The sequence below is a fragment of the Trematomus bernacchii genome, unplaced genomic scaffold (assembly GCF_902827165.1).
Source record: "Trematomus bernacchii unplaced genomic scaffold, fTreBer1.1, whole genome shotgun sequence".
NCBI lineage: Eukaryota > Metazoa > Chordata > Actinopteri > Perciformes > Nototheniidae > Trematomus > Trematomus bernacchii.
In genome coordinates this window covers 6,153,781-6,167,782 of record NW_022987851.1, presented here as the reverse complement: position 1 = coordinate 6,167,782, position 14,002 = coordinate 6,153,781, and the positions used below count along the sequence as shown (strand labels likewise).

At 40.8% G+C, this 14,002-nt stretch overlaps 1 protein-coding gene across 1 annotated transcript in view; it reads left to right on the top strand.

Moving 5' to 3' along the window:
- The window catches only part of tenm4 (teneurin transmembrane protein 4), a 147,531-nt gene that overhangs the window by 29,786 nt on the left and 103,743 nt on the right, over positions 1 to 14,002 (top strand). The window contains exons 2-3 of the mRNA XM_034113348.1: positions 6,224 to 6,510; positions 7,519 to 7,791. Of these exons, the coding sequence (XP_033969239.1) occupies positions 6,288 to 6,510; positions 7,519 to 7,791 (496 nt within the window). The 5' untranslated portion in view covers positions 6,224 to 6,287. The remainder of the gene's footprint in view (positions 1 to 6,223; positions 6,511 to 7,518; positions 7,792 to 14,002) is intronic.

The following is a 14,002-nucleotide window of genomic DNA, read 5'->3' as shown; positions in this document are numbered from 1 at the left end:
CACCCCATGCCACCCCATGCCACCCCGGTAGATCCGCCCCTGCTTGACCGGTACTTGCTTTTGATCAAAGTCAATGCGGAAAACCCGCACTCACACAGGTAGGCGGAGGTGAAGGGAATGAGCACTTTTACAGCCTTTTTGGCGAGGTGGGGGAACTCGGTCTCCACAGACAGCCAAAAGTGTGCAAGTGACGTTTTCTGCCAGACGCTGTCTCCTCTCACTTTAGGTAACTTCACTAAAAATCGATCCATGTTGCCGCTTGCATAAAGTTAGCTGAAGTTAACTAGCTGAAATACTCGTTATTTTTTTTTCTCACGCTGCGCCTCCCCTGAAGCTCTCTGGCGCCCCCCGGGGAGGCGCGCCTCACACTTTGAAAACCGCTGCTCTATAGATTATTCAGATAAATGGGGACATTATACTCTGGAAAGATGTTTATTTTATTTATTTATTAAATGATTTAATGCTGTGAGCACTAGAAAATATATTCCATCCACGTCCTCCATTGTATTAAGGGAAGTGAAATAATCTTTAAAGGCATATGTCTGAAAACCTGCCATATAAAACACTATTTACATACAGTGAGACAATGTTTTTTGTAATTCCAGTGAACCATTCCTCTGGGATCAGGAAAAGCATGTAACGTTTTTTTTGTTTTTGTTCAGAGCACCATTTATTTGCAGCAGTTCAGTCCTATGAAGCCTCCTCAGGCTACGGCTGCTAACCTAGACATTTGTAACAGCAGGTTTGGCAGTAGCAAGTTTACAGTAAGTTGATTATTGCTTAGCTTGTTTTAGGTTTAGTCGCCGCAGGCCCAACTATAAATCAAGCTTGGGTCTCGTCTTTGTAGGATAATGAGCGTTAATAGTAGACTAATGAGAGACAGGTCAACGCTAGCATGACCCGTGTACTCAGCAGCCATGCTTGGGAACCGAGGCACTTAACTAGTAAAGAAGTGCTCTTAATCCTGCATCAACATTCATTTGTTGTCTCAGTTGTTCCTCAGGACTAGTGAAAATAATGAGACCAATGGATTTCCATTCATCCTGTTTAGGACATTTCTTCACATGGTAGCCTTCATCTCAACCTATTATGCGGTGTCAAGCCAGCAAAACACACACATTATGTCATTGTGGTTTAGCAGCAATAATGATAAGTGGACATTTCAGCCTGACATAGCACCGCTAACATTTTGCTGTATTTGGCCAAGGTCAGGATAGCACATCAATGCGGAAAGTGAATAAATAGACTGCTTCTCACTGTTCTTTACGGGCCGTGTTTAAAGGCATTATTCCAGGGCCTGCTCCCTCTGTCAGGACTAAACCTTGAATCGCTCAGAGTGATTAGTAGCAGGGAGCGTGCTGCAGCAGCGGTCCCAGGCTACTTTTGTTTATGTTAAGGCTTTTACGCATTCTGTTTAACTCGCTGGCGGGGCTCGCTTTTGATCCCGGAAGGAGGCGGCAGCTGAGATCCCCCCCTTACCCAAACGATACTCCCCCCTCCCCTCCCCTGCATGCATTAGTACAACAGAATTCAGATCTATTTGGCAAGCTGTTCAGCCCCCCCCCCACACCCTCTAACCAAGTCCTTTTCCCTCGGTTGAAAACACACCTTTCTGTTGGCCGAGGACTCTTTTCTTTAGAGCCCAGGCATGTGAAAGATTTCTAGAAAGGAAGTAAGTGGTGCCTGTATGGAGCTCTCCTTGCTCTCAATGGACCCTGTAGACAATGTTCTTGATATTTGCCCAAACGTCCTCCTGATGCTGCTTTTGTGTGTGGATGTTTGTCTACTGAGTTGCGAGCTAACTGTCATTAATCCTTTTACTACGTGACAAGGTTAGATAAAACAAATGTAGCAAACCAATCACAAATTTCAAAATGTTTTTCATCAATTTACTTACCCATAATAACACACATTTTTGCTACATTTTAAATTGGGATTCTGGTTGGATTTACTCAATCATTTTCCCATTTATATTTTTATTAACATTAACATTGATGCTGAATTAAAATTGTAGGTATGTCTCCATTAACTGAAAAGCTATAATCCTCCAAAAGATATTCAGCTCATGCACTGTGTATCAGCAGTCGTTTGTCTAAAAATGTCATCACTAATCAGCCACACATTATGTCTCAATCTTAGTGATAGTAATTAGTAATAATACTAAGTAATTAAGTGATTTCACAGACAAGTAATCTGTAATCATTTTAGATTATACTCCAAGGGATTTGCCAGACATTGTGCACGAGTGTTACTTTTCTGTTCTCTGTGTTGCCCATGAATGTCAGTTGGCGTTTAGTCTTGGATTTTGCATGGGAAATCTGACATGTAAAGAGCAGCAAGCGGTTAATTATCATGGAAAGCAGGGCTCTGTGCAGATAGAAGGCCAGATTTATATGCAGCAGCACTGAATAGTGGTTCTCAGCACAGTGCTAATTGTTTGATGGATAGTACAGAGCCATTTGCATTTATATTGTACCCCGTACGCCTCCCACGTATTTAGATCCCATTTTTAACCAACTCCTGACACTGGAGCAACGGTCACAACGATATGCCCAGCAAAAACCTGAAAGACTGTTTAACAGAGGCCGCCGCCCTCACTGCGGGTGGGTTGTTTTATGGGTTGGTGAAGATACACAATTGTCATTCTACCAACATTTGTATGGCTTTAAAGGTGCATTATTTAGATATATTTGTTTCTAGGTAATTAAGAATCCAAAACTAATTCAACACAATCATAAAACACCCAGTTTTACACAGGGGTGTGTGTGGATAGACTTTACACTAACAGGTGCACTTAATTTCAAGCACATATAATTGAACTGAATTGTCTTTCATCGCAATTGGAATATCTTTGTTTTGTTTAATGTCAGATAAAATAATTTCAAGATGAAACCTTGGCCTCTGGGAAGTCATAAAAAGCGTTAATAACTACCTTTTTTCTTGAGTTACCCTACTGATTGATAATTAAAATAAACCTTTGTTGCAGCTCTAAAAACTGTGCTTGTAAATCCTTTTTATGAGCCGCACCACTGTTAGACTGCTAAGATCTATAGTGAGTGAACAAAAGATAACATTTTTTACACCGCATTGTCACAACAGTAAAAAACGATGCAAATAATAGCCCAAGTGTGTATGTGGATGAAGGCTGAGGTTGTATATTCAACTACTGGCAGCATGTTTAAGTTTTTCACTGCAGCAGCATAAGCTCTGCCTTCTGTCTGAGACTATTCAACTATTTTCAATCTATGATCATAGGCGGTCAAATCATGCACACAGCAGTTAACTGTCAGTAGCAGACACATGCCATGTTACTGATCATGCTGTCTGTAGCTATCTGACTATATGTTTATGGTATTCTGTATGAACTGTGCCCTCTCCTGTCATTGAAACTGACTGATCTGTGATGTCCTATTGAGAACATTAATCGGCTGACCATGTTTCTTTCTTCGTTGATGGATGCACCCTGAAGAACAAGATGGTGACTTCTATCATGGCCAACTTTTCTCATGTTATTCACACATTGACACTTAGACATTGTATTCAGGTTGCATTTTTGTTGATGATGCTTTTCGTATTCATGAGGCTGCACTCACTCCCTCCATATTTACATTTCAATACCCAACAAGGATCTTATGCATCGTGACTGCATCTGATGACACCAATTGACACTATTCATTATTCACTGCTCCCTGCATCACTTTCTCTGCAGAACCACACCATGTTTTCTGCTTACAGCTGCTATACATTTGCTTTACAAGCGCGGACAAACCTGACTCTACCGTGGCCAATTGTACACAATGCAATTGAAAAATGTAGAGTGTGCAAATGTTTTAGAGGGGAAAACAGAACATCCATCATTTCTTTTGTCTGTCCAGAAAGACCTCAATTGATTTTGGATCATTGCATAGATATGCAGTTGGCTTCCTTTTGGCACTCTGCATGCTCTGCAGCTCTACAAAAACGTTGTCTTTGAAATGAAAGCATGTGATGGTTATCTTAGTTTCAGAGATTTCAATCTATGACAGTCGTTTTTCACCAGTCTTTGTAAATAACTTTTTTTCCTCTATGTGAATTTACCCTCATTAACCTTCGTCTTCCGTATTTAACGCTGCTTCTCTTAGTCCCTTGTGTCTCACTATGAGATAATAACACTTTAAAAATAGTCCTCTTATCATGTCTTACTGTTTAGACATCTTCTGTTTATTATCTTCTCGTGCCAGTATATCAAACTATTACAACGGTGGCATTTTCTCTTTTTTTGGCTCCTTCTCCCAGGATTTAGACCTTGACAGATGAACAAGTACAACAGCTTTTCTCTCTGGCGCTGAAACACAATGATAATGCCAGATGTAGCCTATTTAAAAAAGAACAACGCGGTTACATTTTACAGTATGCTTTGTGTGAAAATCCTGACAGGTGCACTTAAGGTGGAAACGTTTTGAGGAACATTTGCATCCCATATCATCTGTCATTGGATAGGGCCTGTTGTTATTTTATTTATTTGAAAACACTCCTCTGGGTTTCCCATGGCCTCAAAGGTACATCTCATTGCATACCAGCCGATTATTAATGAGGAGGAAGGGCTGTGCAAAGTGAGTGAGATGGCCAAAGCCCTGAGCCTAGCGCTTTGGAAACAAAAACAATGCACTTTAAAGAACATTCTTGAAACTTTAGAAAGCTGCTTGTTCTACACACTCACATTTACATAGAAACAAGGATCTTGAGCAAAAAGGTAAAAATTAGCAACCCATACAAGCTGCATCTGAAATCTTGGGGGCAGCTGAAGTGCTCTTGCGGCTGCAGAGTGGAAGCACCCCCCCGCCCCCCCATGTGGTGAAGGCCCCAAGTCATTAATCACCAGGATCTTTTCAGCTGTCAATACAAACATAAAGAAACCCCCAAACCCAACAATGGTGTCTTCATTGAGACGTTTTCTTTTAAAAGCAGGGGCAAATATAGTTCACTAGGGATTATTGTTTATTGTTCTGTCTGGCACAAATCTCATACAGTATTCATAAAGAGCTTATCTTGTGGAAAAATCCTTTTCTGAACAACATAGGCATACTGACAGTAAAATCAGTAGTTTATATCTTTTTTACAAAGTGCCGCGTTCTCTTATCCACTGACTTATCCCATTTTGCTTATAGTGAAATACTCTTTCAAGTATAGGAGCAAGTAATATGGAATCCTCCGGCATGAGCGATATGGTTCTCAGCTTATGATATGTCACTATTGATGTTTCAATATGACATTGCATTAGGAAGAAGCAGGAACATGGATTATATTGCTATTTTTGGCACACTTATTCCATATATTCTGCAATTGAGTTTCAAAATAAACAGTGACTAAGCTTTTAATCAAGTCTATATCCACATTGACATTTGCTATTGATAGCTATTGAACTAATCCAGTTCAATATCTTAACCATGGAGTGATTTCACACCTGTAGGAGCGAGACAAATACATTATATATTGTTGCGTTGTATTTCTGCTCTGGTACCCTTTCATCAGTTTTAACAGCTTTAAATAGATTAAGAGCAGTACGTTCGTGCATACATGTTACCTTGGGTTACATATCATTTGCCTAAATAGGTTATAAACTATACATATTCAAGCATAATTTTACTTCAATATTTTTGTCCTTGAAAAATGAATGAATAAAATCTCTCCTCCCTCTATTGATCCTGTACTCGGTGTGCTATTTGACAGTTGTGGTTTTATGTTACAGATTTTAATCATCTCTGGTTCCGTCTAGTCTGAGATTTGTTTGGCCCCTCAGTTTGCAACTTGTGATTTGCAGCTTATAAACAACACAATTCATGGAAGGACACCTGCCAGTTTTACAGATGCTGGAGGCCCGGCGTTTCTATACAACACATAAAAGGGAATATTTGTGGGAGACTTGCACCGTAAACTTTATAGGTGCAAGATTTGTTGTGCTGTATTTTATTAAATCTAATCCTAGTGGTTCTCCGTGCTCCCCCTGTGTGTGCTGAGCCATGCATACATTGAGGTTGCAAATAAGCATTTGCATTTTATTCCACAGTTACACTTGTGTGTGTGCGTGTGGTCTGTGACTTCTACTTTTGTTTTAATACGTGATCTAGCATTATACATATATAGGACCGTATTTGATGACACATTTAAAAATCAACACAGCTGTCAAGGATTTTTTATATATCAACTATCCTAATTCCCCTTTCTTTTTGCTTTTCCTCTACAGAATCACTCATACTAAACAGGCAGTGTAACCCACATTTGATGTTGAAAATAGTGTGGAGGCAGCCATGGAAGTGAAGGAACGTAGACCCTACCGCTCGCTCACTGCCCGGCAGGACACAGAGCGCCGCTACACCAGCTCCTCTGCAGACAGCGAGGACGGAAAACCCAACCCCAAATCCTACAGCTCCAGCGAAACACTCAAGGCCTTCGACCATGACTCCAGGATGGCCTACGGGAGCCGTGTCAAGGAAATGGTTCATCACGAAGTGGACGAGTTCAGCCGGCAAGGTGGGTCTCAGCTGTGCCAATATTATGAAATGCTTTAATGTCAATAGAGGAGAATGTCATTTATATCAGTACACCTCCTCCAGCAGTGCGCAAAGACATAAAACAGGCCTGTTATTAGGTTATAGGCATGGTACTGCCTGGTCTCAATATACGCGTCATTGCTTTTTAATGAGGAGTCTCCCGGTAATTCACATTCAGTCGCTGTAGAGGTCACACCACATAGCTGGACTATTAACCGAGGTGGCCAGGAATTGAATTCACCATGCAAACCTTAACCTGCTCCTACAAATGTATAATTGATCGTCAAAGTTCAAATCAAATGTGCTTGCACTCTCGAAGAAGCCTTGAATCGAACTGGAGCACAAGTCTACATTTTATAACTAAATAAATGTGAGTATTTCCTGATAGACAGTTTCCTTAAAGTGGTGCACTGAAGGAAAGGACTTTTTTTTTTGTTCTTGTCTTGGATTTTATTTTCAGCAGTTACAGATCAAATCATCAAGGACTGCTTTGCAAGTCTCCTGACTTGCGTGGTAATCCTAATGACCTTAGTGGGAAACTCAGGAGAGGAAATGGAAGACAGATGTCTCAGTTTTCCAATACAAGATTTACATACATGAGAGATTGAAATTTGGTATTGGAACATTTTGTATTATGACAAAAGCCTAATGCAAAGCATCGACTGTATTTACTGAGCTCAAATGTTTAGGATATTGTAGAAACCAGACTCGTATCTTGCATCAGGACACTGACATGAACACATTTTACATTTGAGGTATGCTAAGGATGCTGTATAGGTGCTTAACTGTAAATACTAAATGTACCTGCATCCTAATTTCCACGAGCATTGCTTGTGGAACCTTTGCCTTTTAATGATTACTGCACCTCTCAAGGGCAGGATATTGCTGTCATCTTTTTTTTCGGTAATGAATACAGTTCATTATGTTGAGTGATGCAGTTAGTAGCAGAATGAATTACCACTGCTTTGTGTTTATTGCTTTGCTGCAGGGGCAGACTTTTCCCTTCGGAACCTCGGCTTTGGAGAGGGCCTCCCGTCCCACGTAGCCACTTACAGGACTGACATGGGAATGCCGCACCGCGAGTACTCAGTCAGTGTGGGCTCAGACGCCGACACCGAGACGGACGGCATCATGTCGCCGGAGCACGCAGTCAGGCTATGGGGCCGCAGCAACACCAAGTCAGGCCGCAGCTCCTGCCTCTCCAGCAGGGCCAACTCTAATCTGACTCTCACTGACACTGAGCACGACAACACAGAAAACGGTAAGGCTCTTTTTTCTCATACTTTTTCTGCCAGTCCTTATCAGGCAAGCTCATTTTACTCTGTGTACTTTGCCATGTGGATTTGATTTTGATGTCTTAGTGGGATAAGGTTGTGAGTAGTACTTCATTCCATGTCTTTGAGAGAAAGAAAAAAGGCTAGGCTGGTCTGGGTGGTACAGGCTAAATGATGATTTTGTTGGTTTGGATATTTTTTGTTTTTGACACTGCTCGACCAGATTATACAGCTTGAGTTGCGTCTTTTCTTCCTTTGTTAATGTATTGGTGCGTTTTGACCCTCTGGAACAATTTCAGTCCCACCAAACTAAAGTTTTTAATTAAGCTTTTGTTTGTATTTATAGAATTTGGCAAAAGACCAACATATTTAGGGTTATTTTTATGGAAGAGAAAACAATTAACAGTGTTTCTGCACCGCCAGAAATGTTGAATAACTTTACATCTGCCCTTCATCAATTCATTTTTTTCTTCTTTTGTGTCAGTGTGTGAATCACTGTATATGTGTGGACTTAGATAGGAAATGGTTTGGCAGGTTTCTTGGTGAAATCAGTGCCAGGACTTGGGAAGTCAAATGTATTATTCTGTGGCCTGGTGTTTCCCCATGCGGCCAGATGAGCCTGTGTGTTTGCTCAGAAGGTCACTAGAGCTCAGGGAATATGTAGCTATGAAACACAGCAAGTGCCGAAATATGCCAGCAAATAATAGCAGTTCCTCTTTCAAATTGTAGATCACTGTGCTATAATGTCATGATATTGCATGAAATGCTCTTGGAAGCAGACATAGAATTCGGACACCCAGCTCAATCCCAGAAGTGCTCACAGTATTTATTGGTAACTCAGTTACAACTTATTAATTGCTTGGATATTGTATACACAGAACAAACATCCTTTGAATTCAGTTCTGTGTGGAGGCACTACCTTACCTCACACCCTTTTTTTGTCCATAATTCCATCTCATTGCTGCAAATACCTGCATTTTTGCCAAGATGGCTTCTTTTCCTGTATTTTGATCAGAAGGTGCTATGTGATGGAATTTGGTTCCTTTTTCACATGCAGAGTTTAACACAAAACTAAATCATTCATTTTAACTGGCAGATTTATGATACTGTTCCCAGGACACTTCACAGATAGAGGAACTCATCACGGGGCTAGCGGCAACATTCTAATTGCCCCTGCACAGCCTTGGCGAGAACCTTGTGAATAGTTTTGCATTTCAGAGTGCGTCACATTATGTATTAGCTCCTTATTATAACTGACAGAAATTACTCTTGGAAGTGGAATCCTTTTGGCCGAAATGACTCAGGGAGAGAACCTGGCCTCCCTCTGCTTGATCATATGAGATGCTAGAGGACTTAAAATGTGGCTGTACTGTACTAGGGATGGGAATTTGAAAGGAAATGTATATTAAATATTCGACCCCCAAAAAAACGGTTAACTGAAATGTACATATCCTATAAAAAAAATATAAAATGTGGGAAATTCTTTTATAAAATAAAATTTTATTTTATTTTGAAAAATAAATAAATACATGTCCAAATAAGTATAGAAACCAAATTTGTCAAATGTATTGAACTGGTGATCACAGTTTGAACAGTTGACAGCTATAGGCCTACAGCTTTCATGCTTAAAACATAACTTGTTTTTTAAATGAAAGAGGGATCATACACGAACAACATAACGGGTTAGGGTAACGTCACCCTATTACAACAGAGATCAACAACCTATAACAGGGCCTATGCACAGAATGCAGCTATTCAATACTCATTCTTGTTTAAGAATATGAGCATGTCTACATGCTCAGGGGAGAGGCGGGTGCGGAGGCGATTCACAATCAGGCCAGCTGTAGAGAAGACCCTCTCAGCTGGAATTTGGGCATAAGATGAGGTTTGAGTCTGCGTGATCTGCGTATAGGGAGGGGCAGCAGCCATATCATTAGCTAGAACTAGCTAGATCTGATGGATTTGGACATAAACAAGAGTGAAGTATAACCGGACGCGAGAGAGAGATCAGCACCTGCAGCTCTGCCCGCTGTGAGGGACCGGTGAGCTGAGCAAAACACACCTTTAGACCTAACACACTTAGCTATGGCACTGTCATATACATTGAAGTATTCCATTTGATAATATGTAATCTACTAAGGCACCGCTCCCAAAAAAACTAAATTACAATAAAAATATTCATAACTCATATTCTCATATTCGAATACCTGAATAATTTCAAATATGCGATTAATCGTTCCCTATACTGTACATAATTAACGAGAATCTCCTTGGATGGCTGTTTAGGGCTTGGTACGCTGGAATGTATTCCACCCGTTGCTGCAGCATCATGCTTCATCTGCGAGACGCAATCGAGATTCTAAGTAGCTTTTTATTCAACTCACCCAAGCAGAAAGAGCACTTGTATTCAGCATTTAATTTAGTAATGCCTGATAACATACAATTTATATATGGCAAGTTAATTAAAATCCATCGAGCAGGCCTTGCTGTGCTTGTGTGTGCTTGTGTGTGCTTTAATCTCTTTAAATCAACAAACCATTTACTCTGCTTTAATGTATTCAAGCCGCCGGGCAGTTCTCCCCCTCTTCACATGTGACTTACTTGACCCTGGTTTTAATGCATGCAAATAAGCGATTGCGATTTCAGAAAAATGTTCTTAAGCTCAAGTGATTCTGAGGCAGGATGCTGATAATGACAAGGTATACTCAGATTCATTGCAGCTGTGATGTGATAATACAATTATTAGCTGCTACCTCTATTTTGTGTCCAACCTACTTCATTAAGGGTAGTGACTGATCACTTACATTTTCTTTGTTTTGAGTTTTGTAATTACGCAATTATGTGCAGGGGATTGTTAATGCGTGTACATGTGTCATGTCGACATGGCTAATAGATTTGCAGGCTACGCGGATGCCCTGTCAAAAAGAAAAATACATTACAAAATCTATTAAAACAGGAAATAAATAAATAAAATAAATGTGTTTGATAATAATAATAATACAACAAATAATAATAATAATAATTTGCATTTTATTAGTCCTGCTGGGGAAGATTGATTTTTACACACATACCTGAATAACATGCCTACAAAGCACCATGAGACATGCATTAATGTAGAGAGATGTCAGAGTGATGGTGCTGTATCACAGTGCCCAGAACAGTTAAGGTGGTTGTCTTGCTCAAGGGCACCTCGGCATCGCCAATAAAGTGGATTTGCACCTCCCCAGTCCCCGCCCTCTACCGACTGCATAGTGCTATATTTGAACCGGCTCCCCTCCAATTCCTAACCCCCCACAAGAGACTGATACCACCACTTGTGTATGGGCTGGTTAGCGTTTAAAGTGCATTCATGCAGTGTGTACAGGTATGCGTGTCTCCTAATCAGCATGTCTCTAGTCCCTGGGGAGCCCCTCGAGGACCCCTCCAGCAGCGATGACTGCTGAGTCACTGCACATCCTACTGAGGCTGAGCAGCCCAACACGCTGCGTTTGGGAGAAGACTGCTGCTCTCGGGTTTTACCCTTATACATCTTCTCCAGATGTGTGCTCTAATCCCAACCTTCCCCCTCTGCCATGGATAGAAGATTACGTTTCTGTAACCATAAGAACGGACACAGCAGATAGCCAGGATAGCCTGCTGAGTGACTGTTGTTGTTCATGTGTTCCATAACCTGCGGAGAAAAATAATGTGTCACAGGCCTACACAGTTCCTGTTGATGGAAAAGTGATTGTGTGACTGACACGGGTATTTTTCTACAAACAAAAGGTAATTAGTTCCAGTGGGCGGTTAGTTTGGCTTTTCCTTTTCCTACATCCTCCTGGGAGAGCTGTTCTAAATTGATTAAGGATATATATAACTTATTTTTCAAGCGTTGATCTCTCTCTAAAGTGTGATTCCTACATTCTCATATTATTCAGAGCAAAGTAGTTTTATTTTAATAAGTCTTTTTAAGAATACATTTTCTTTATGCCAATGAAAATCACACAGTGCGGGACTGTGATATTTAGTTTATGGAGTTAATGCTCATTACTCAAACACTGGTAGCTGTTCTGTAGGCATTGCTTCAGGGCAAAGCCTTTAGCAACTCCAGTGAAAGAATCTTGTTAAAATGTCCTTACACAACCTTTCGGGTGCAGTTTGATTATCTGCAGTATTCTTTTGAGATCTCCACCAACTTCAGAATTCATCAAATCGACTTTTATTTTTGTAAAACTACTTTGAATTTTATGAAACATCCTTGATATTCTGTCTTTACTTTAACTACAGTACAACAAAATCATCACTTTGGTAGCGGTATTACCATCGGTATTACCATCGGTATTACCATCGGTATTACTACTACTACGACTGCTATTATTATTAGTAGAATTGACCTGCTTTTTAAAGTGCTTTTATGTGCTTTTCAAACAGAATATGAAATAGGGCTGCACGATTTGGGGAAATAATCTAATTGCGATTTTTCTGACAGATATTGCGATTGCGATTTGATTTGCGATATTTGTTTTTAAGCGACCCAACGGAAGTTTATTGTAAAATGCGGCCATATCTCCAGCTAGGAAGGTCGTATCGTCCGGCAGTGGCTCAGTCAGTAGGGGCTTGGGCTGTGAGCCGTAGGGTCGCCGGTTCAAGACCCCGACCAGACCTGAAAATGGAGTGTGGACTGCTACTTGGAGAGGTCCCAATTCACCTCCTGCCCTGCCGTGGTGCCCTTGAGCAAGGCACCGTACAACCCCCTTCCCCCCTCACTCCCATTGCTCCCCGGGCGCTGTGCAATAGCTGCCCACTGCTCCTAGTACTAGACTCCTGGTACTAGGATGGGTTAAATGCAGAGAACAAATGTCACTGTGTGTGCTGTGTGTGCTGTGTACATGTGTGACCATTAAAGAGGGTTTCATCCCTCCCAATATTATTATTATCAACGTGCTCCCGTCTCTAGCACCCCAGCAGCCCGAGCTACGAGTGAAAGAACTACACTTACATGAAACCTCCGTTTAGCTTTAAAGTCAAGCTTCAGTTTAAGATTCACCCTGTAATAGATGTAAAACATGTGATGGAGCATTACTAACCTGACTCTGATGGTTTGTTTCACCAAACCATAGGAAAGCTCCATTGGAAACCATTTGGAAAAGTATTTCAAAAATACTTGGCAGGTGATAGAGTGGCGAAGTCCCTCCCCTTCCGGTGGACCTCCATGGGACCTTATTTTGGAAAAATTATGTATTGAAGTCAATGGAGAGAGAAAGATTATCTTTCGATCCCGTTTGAATTGTGCCACGAATTACACATATGATGTTTGTCAATTTAAAAGATAATTTTGCAAGTCAAAAAAAAAAAAAATGTGTCGTAAAACTGTGAAGTAACACATTTGTTTGTGTGAAACGCTCAATGAACTACATATCTGGTCTCACAGAACAACACACGTCACCAAGATGGCCGTCACTACTGTCTTGTCAACAAAACGATTGACTACCCTCACTATCACCACAATGAAACACGTCCTGAAGAAAGTCATGCAAAGCTGCCTGCCTGCCTTCCTTTGATTCTCTCTGAACTGCCTGGTCTTTTTAATGTTTAATGTCAACCATTTGTGCAGATAGCATGAAGTAGAGAAGATCGCTAGCGTTAGCGTTAGCATTTCTCCCCCGGGCTTAAATTGTGTATTATAGAATGATCACACCGGTGTGACAGTACTCTTCAAAGGGTTCACGAAATATGACTACTACTCTTACTGTTTAACATTTTGGGTTACTTAATGTTTCTTCATGTTAAGGCTAATACAAATGACAAGCCTGTAATGCTAACTAACGTGCTAGCTACTAGCTAGCTTGATCCAGACACTCCTAGTCCTTTCATCAGACGGGAAGCGAAAGAACGAGCAAGACCCATTGCTGGTATGAACAACCTGGCATCTTGTTAAACACACAGGCATCTTGTTAAAGTTATCTTATCTTAGCCAGCGCCATATAGATGGATTCTATCTATATGGCGCTGATCTTAGCTATCTCTTACACCGTTGGTGTGAATGGGGTGGAGGAAAACAATTGTGACATCACTTACGCGACTCTGGGATTTGTAGTCTTTCTAGTTGCGTATTTTTCATAGTCTTATATTTCAACAGTTTTACGACAAACTGTGACTTTTTTGACATGGAAATGATTTTTTAAGATTGACAAACATCATATGTGTAATTCATGGCAC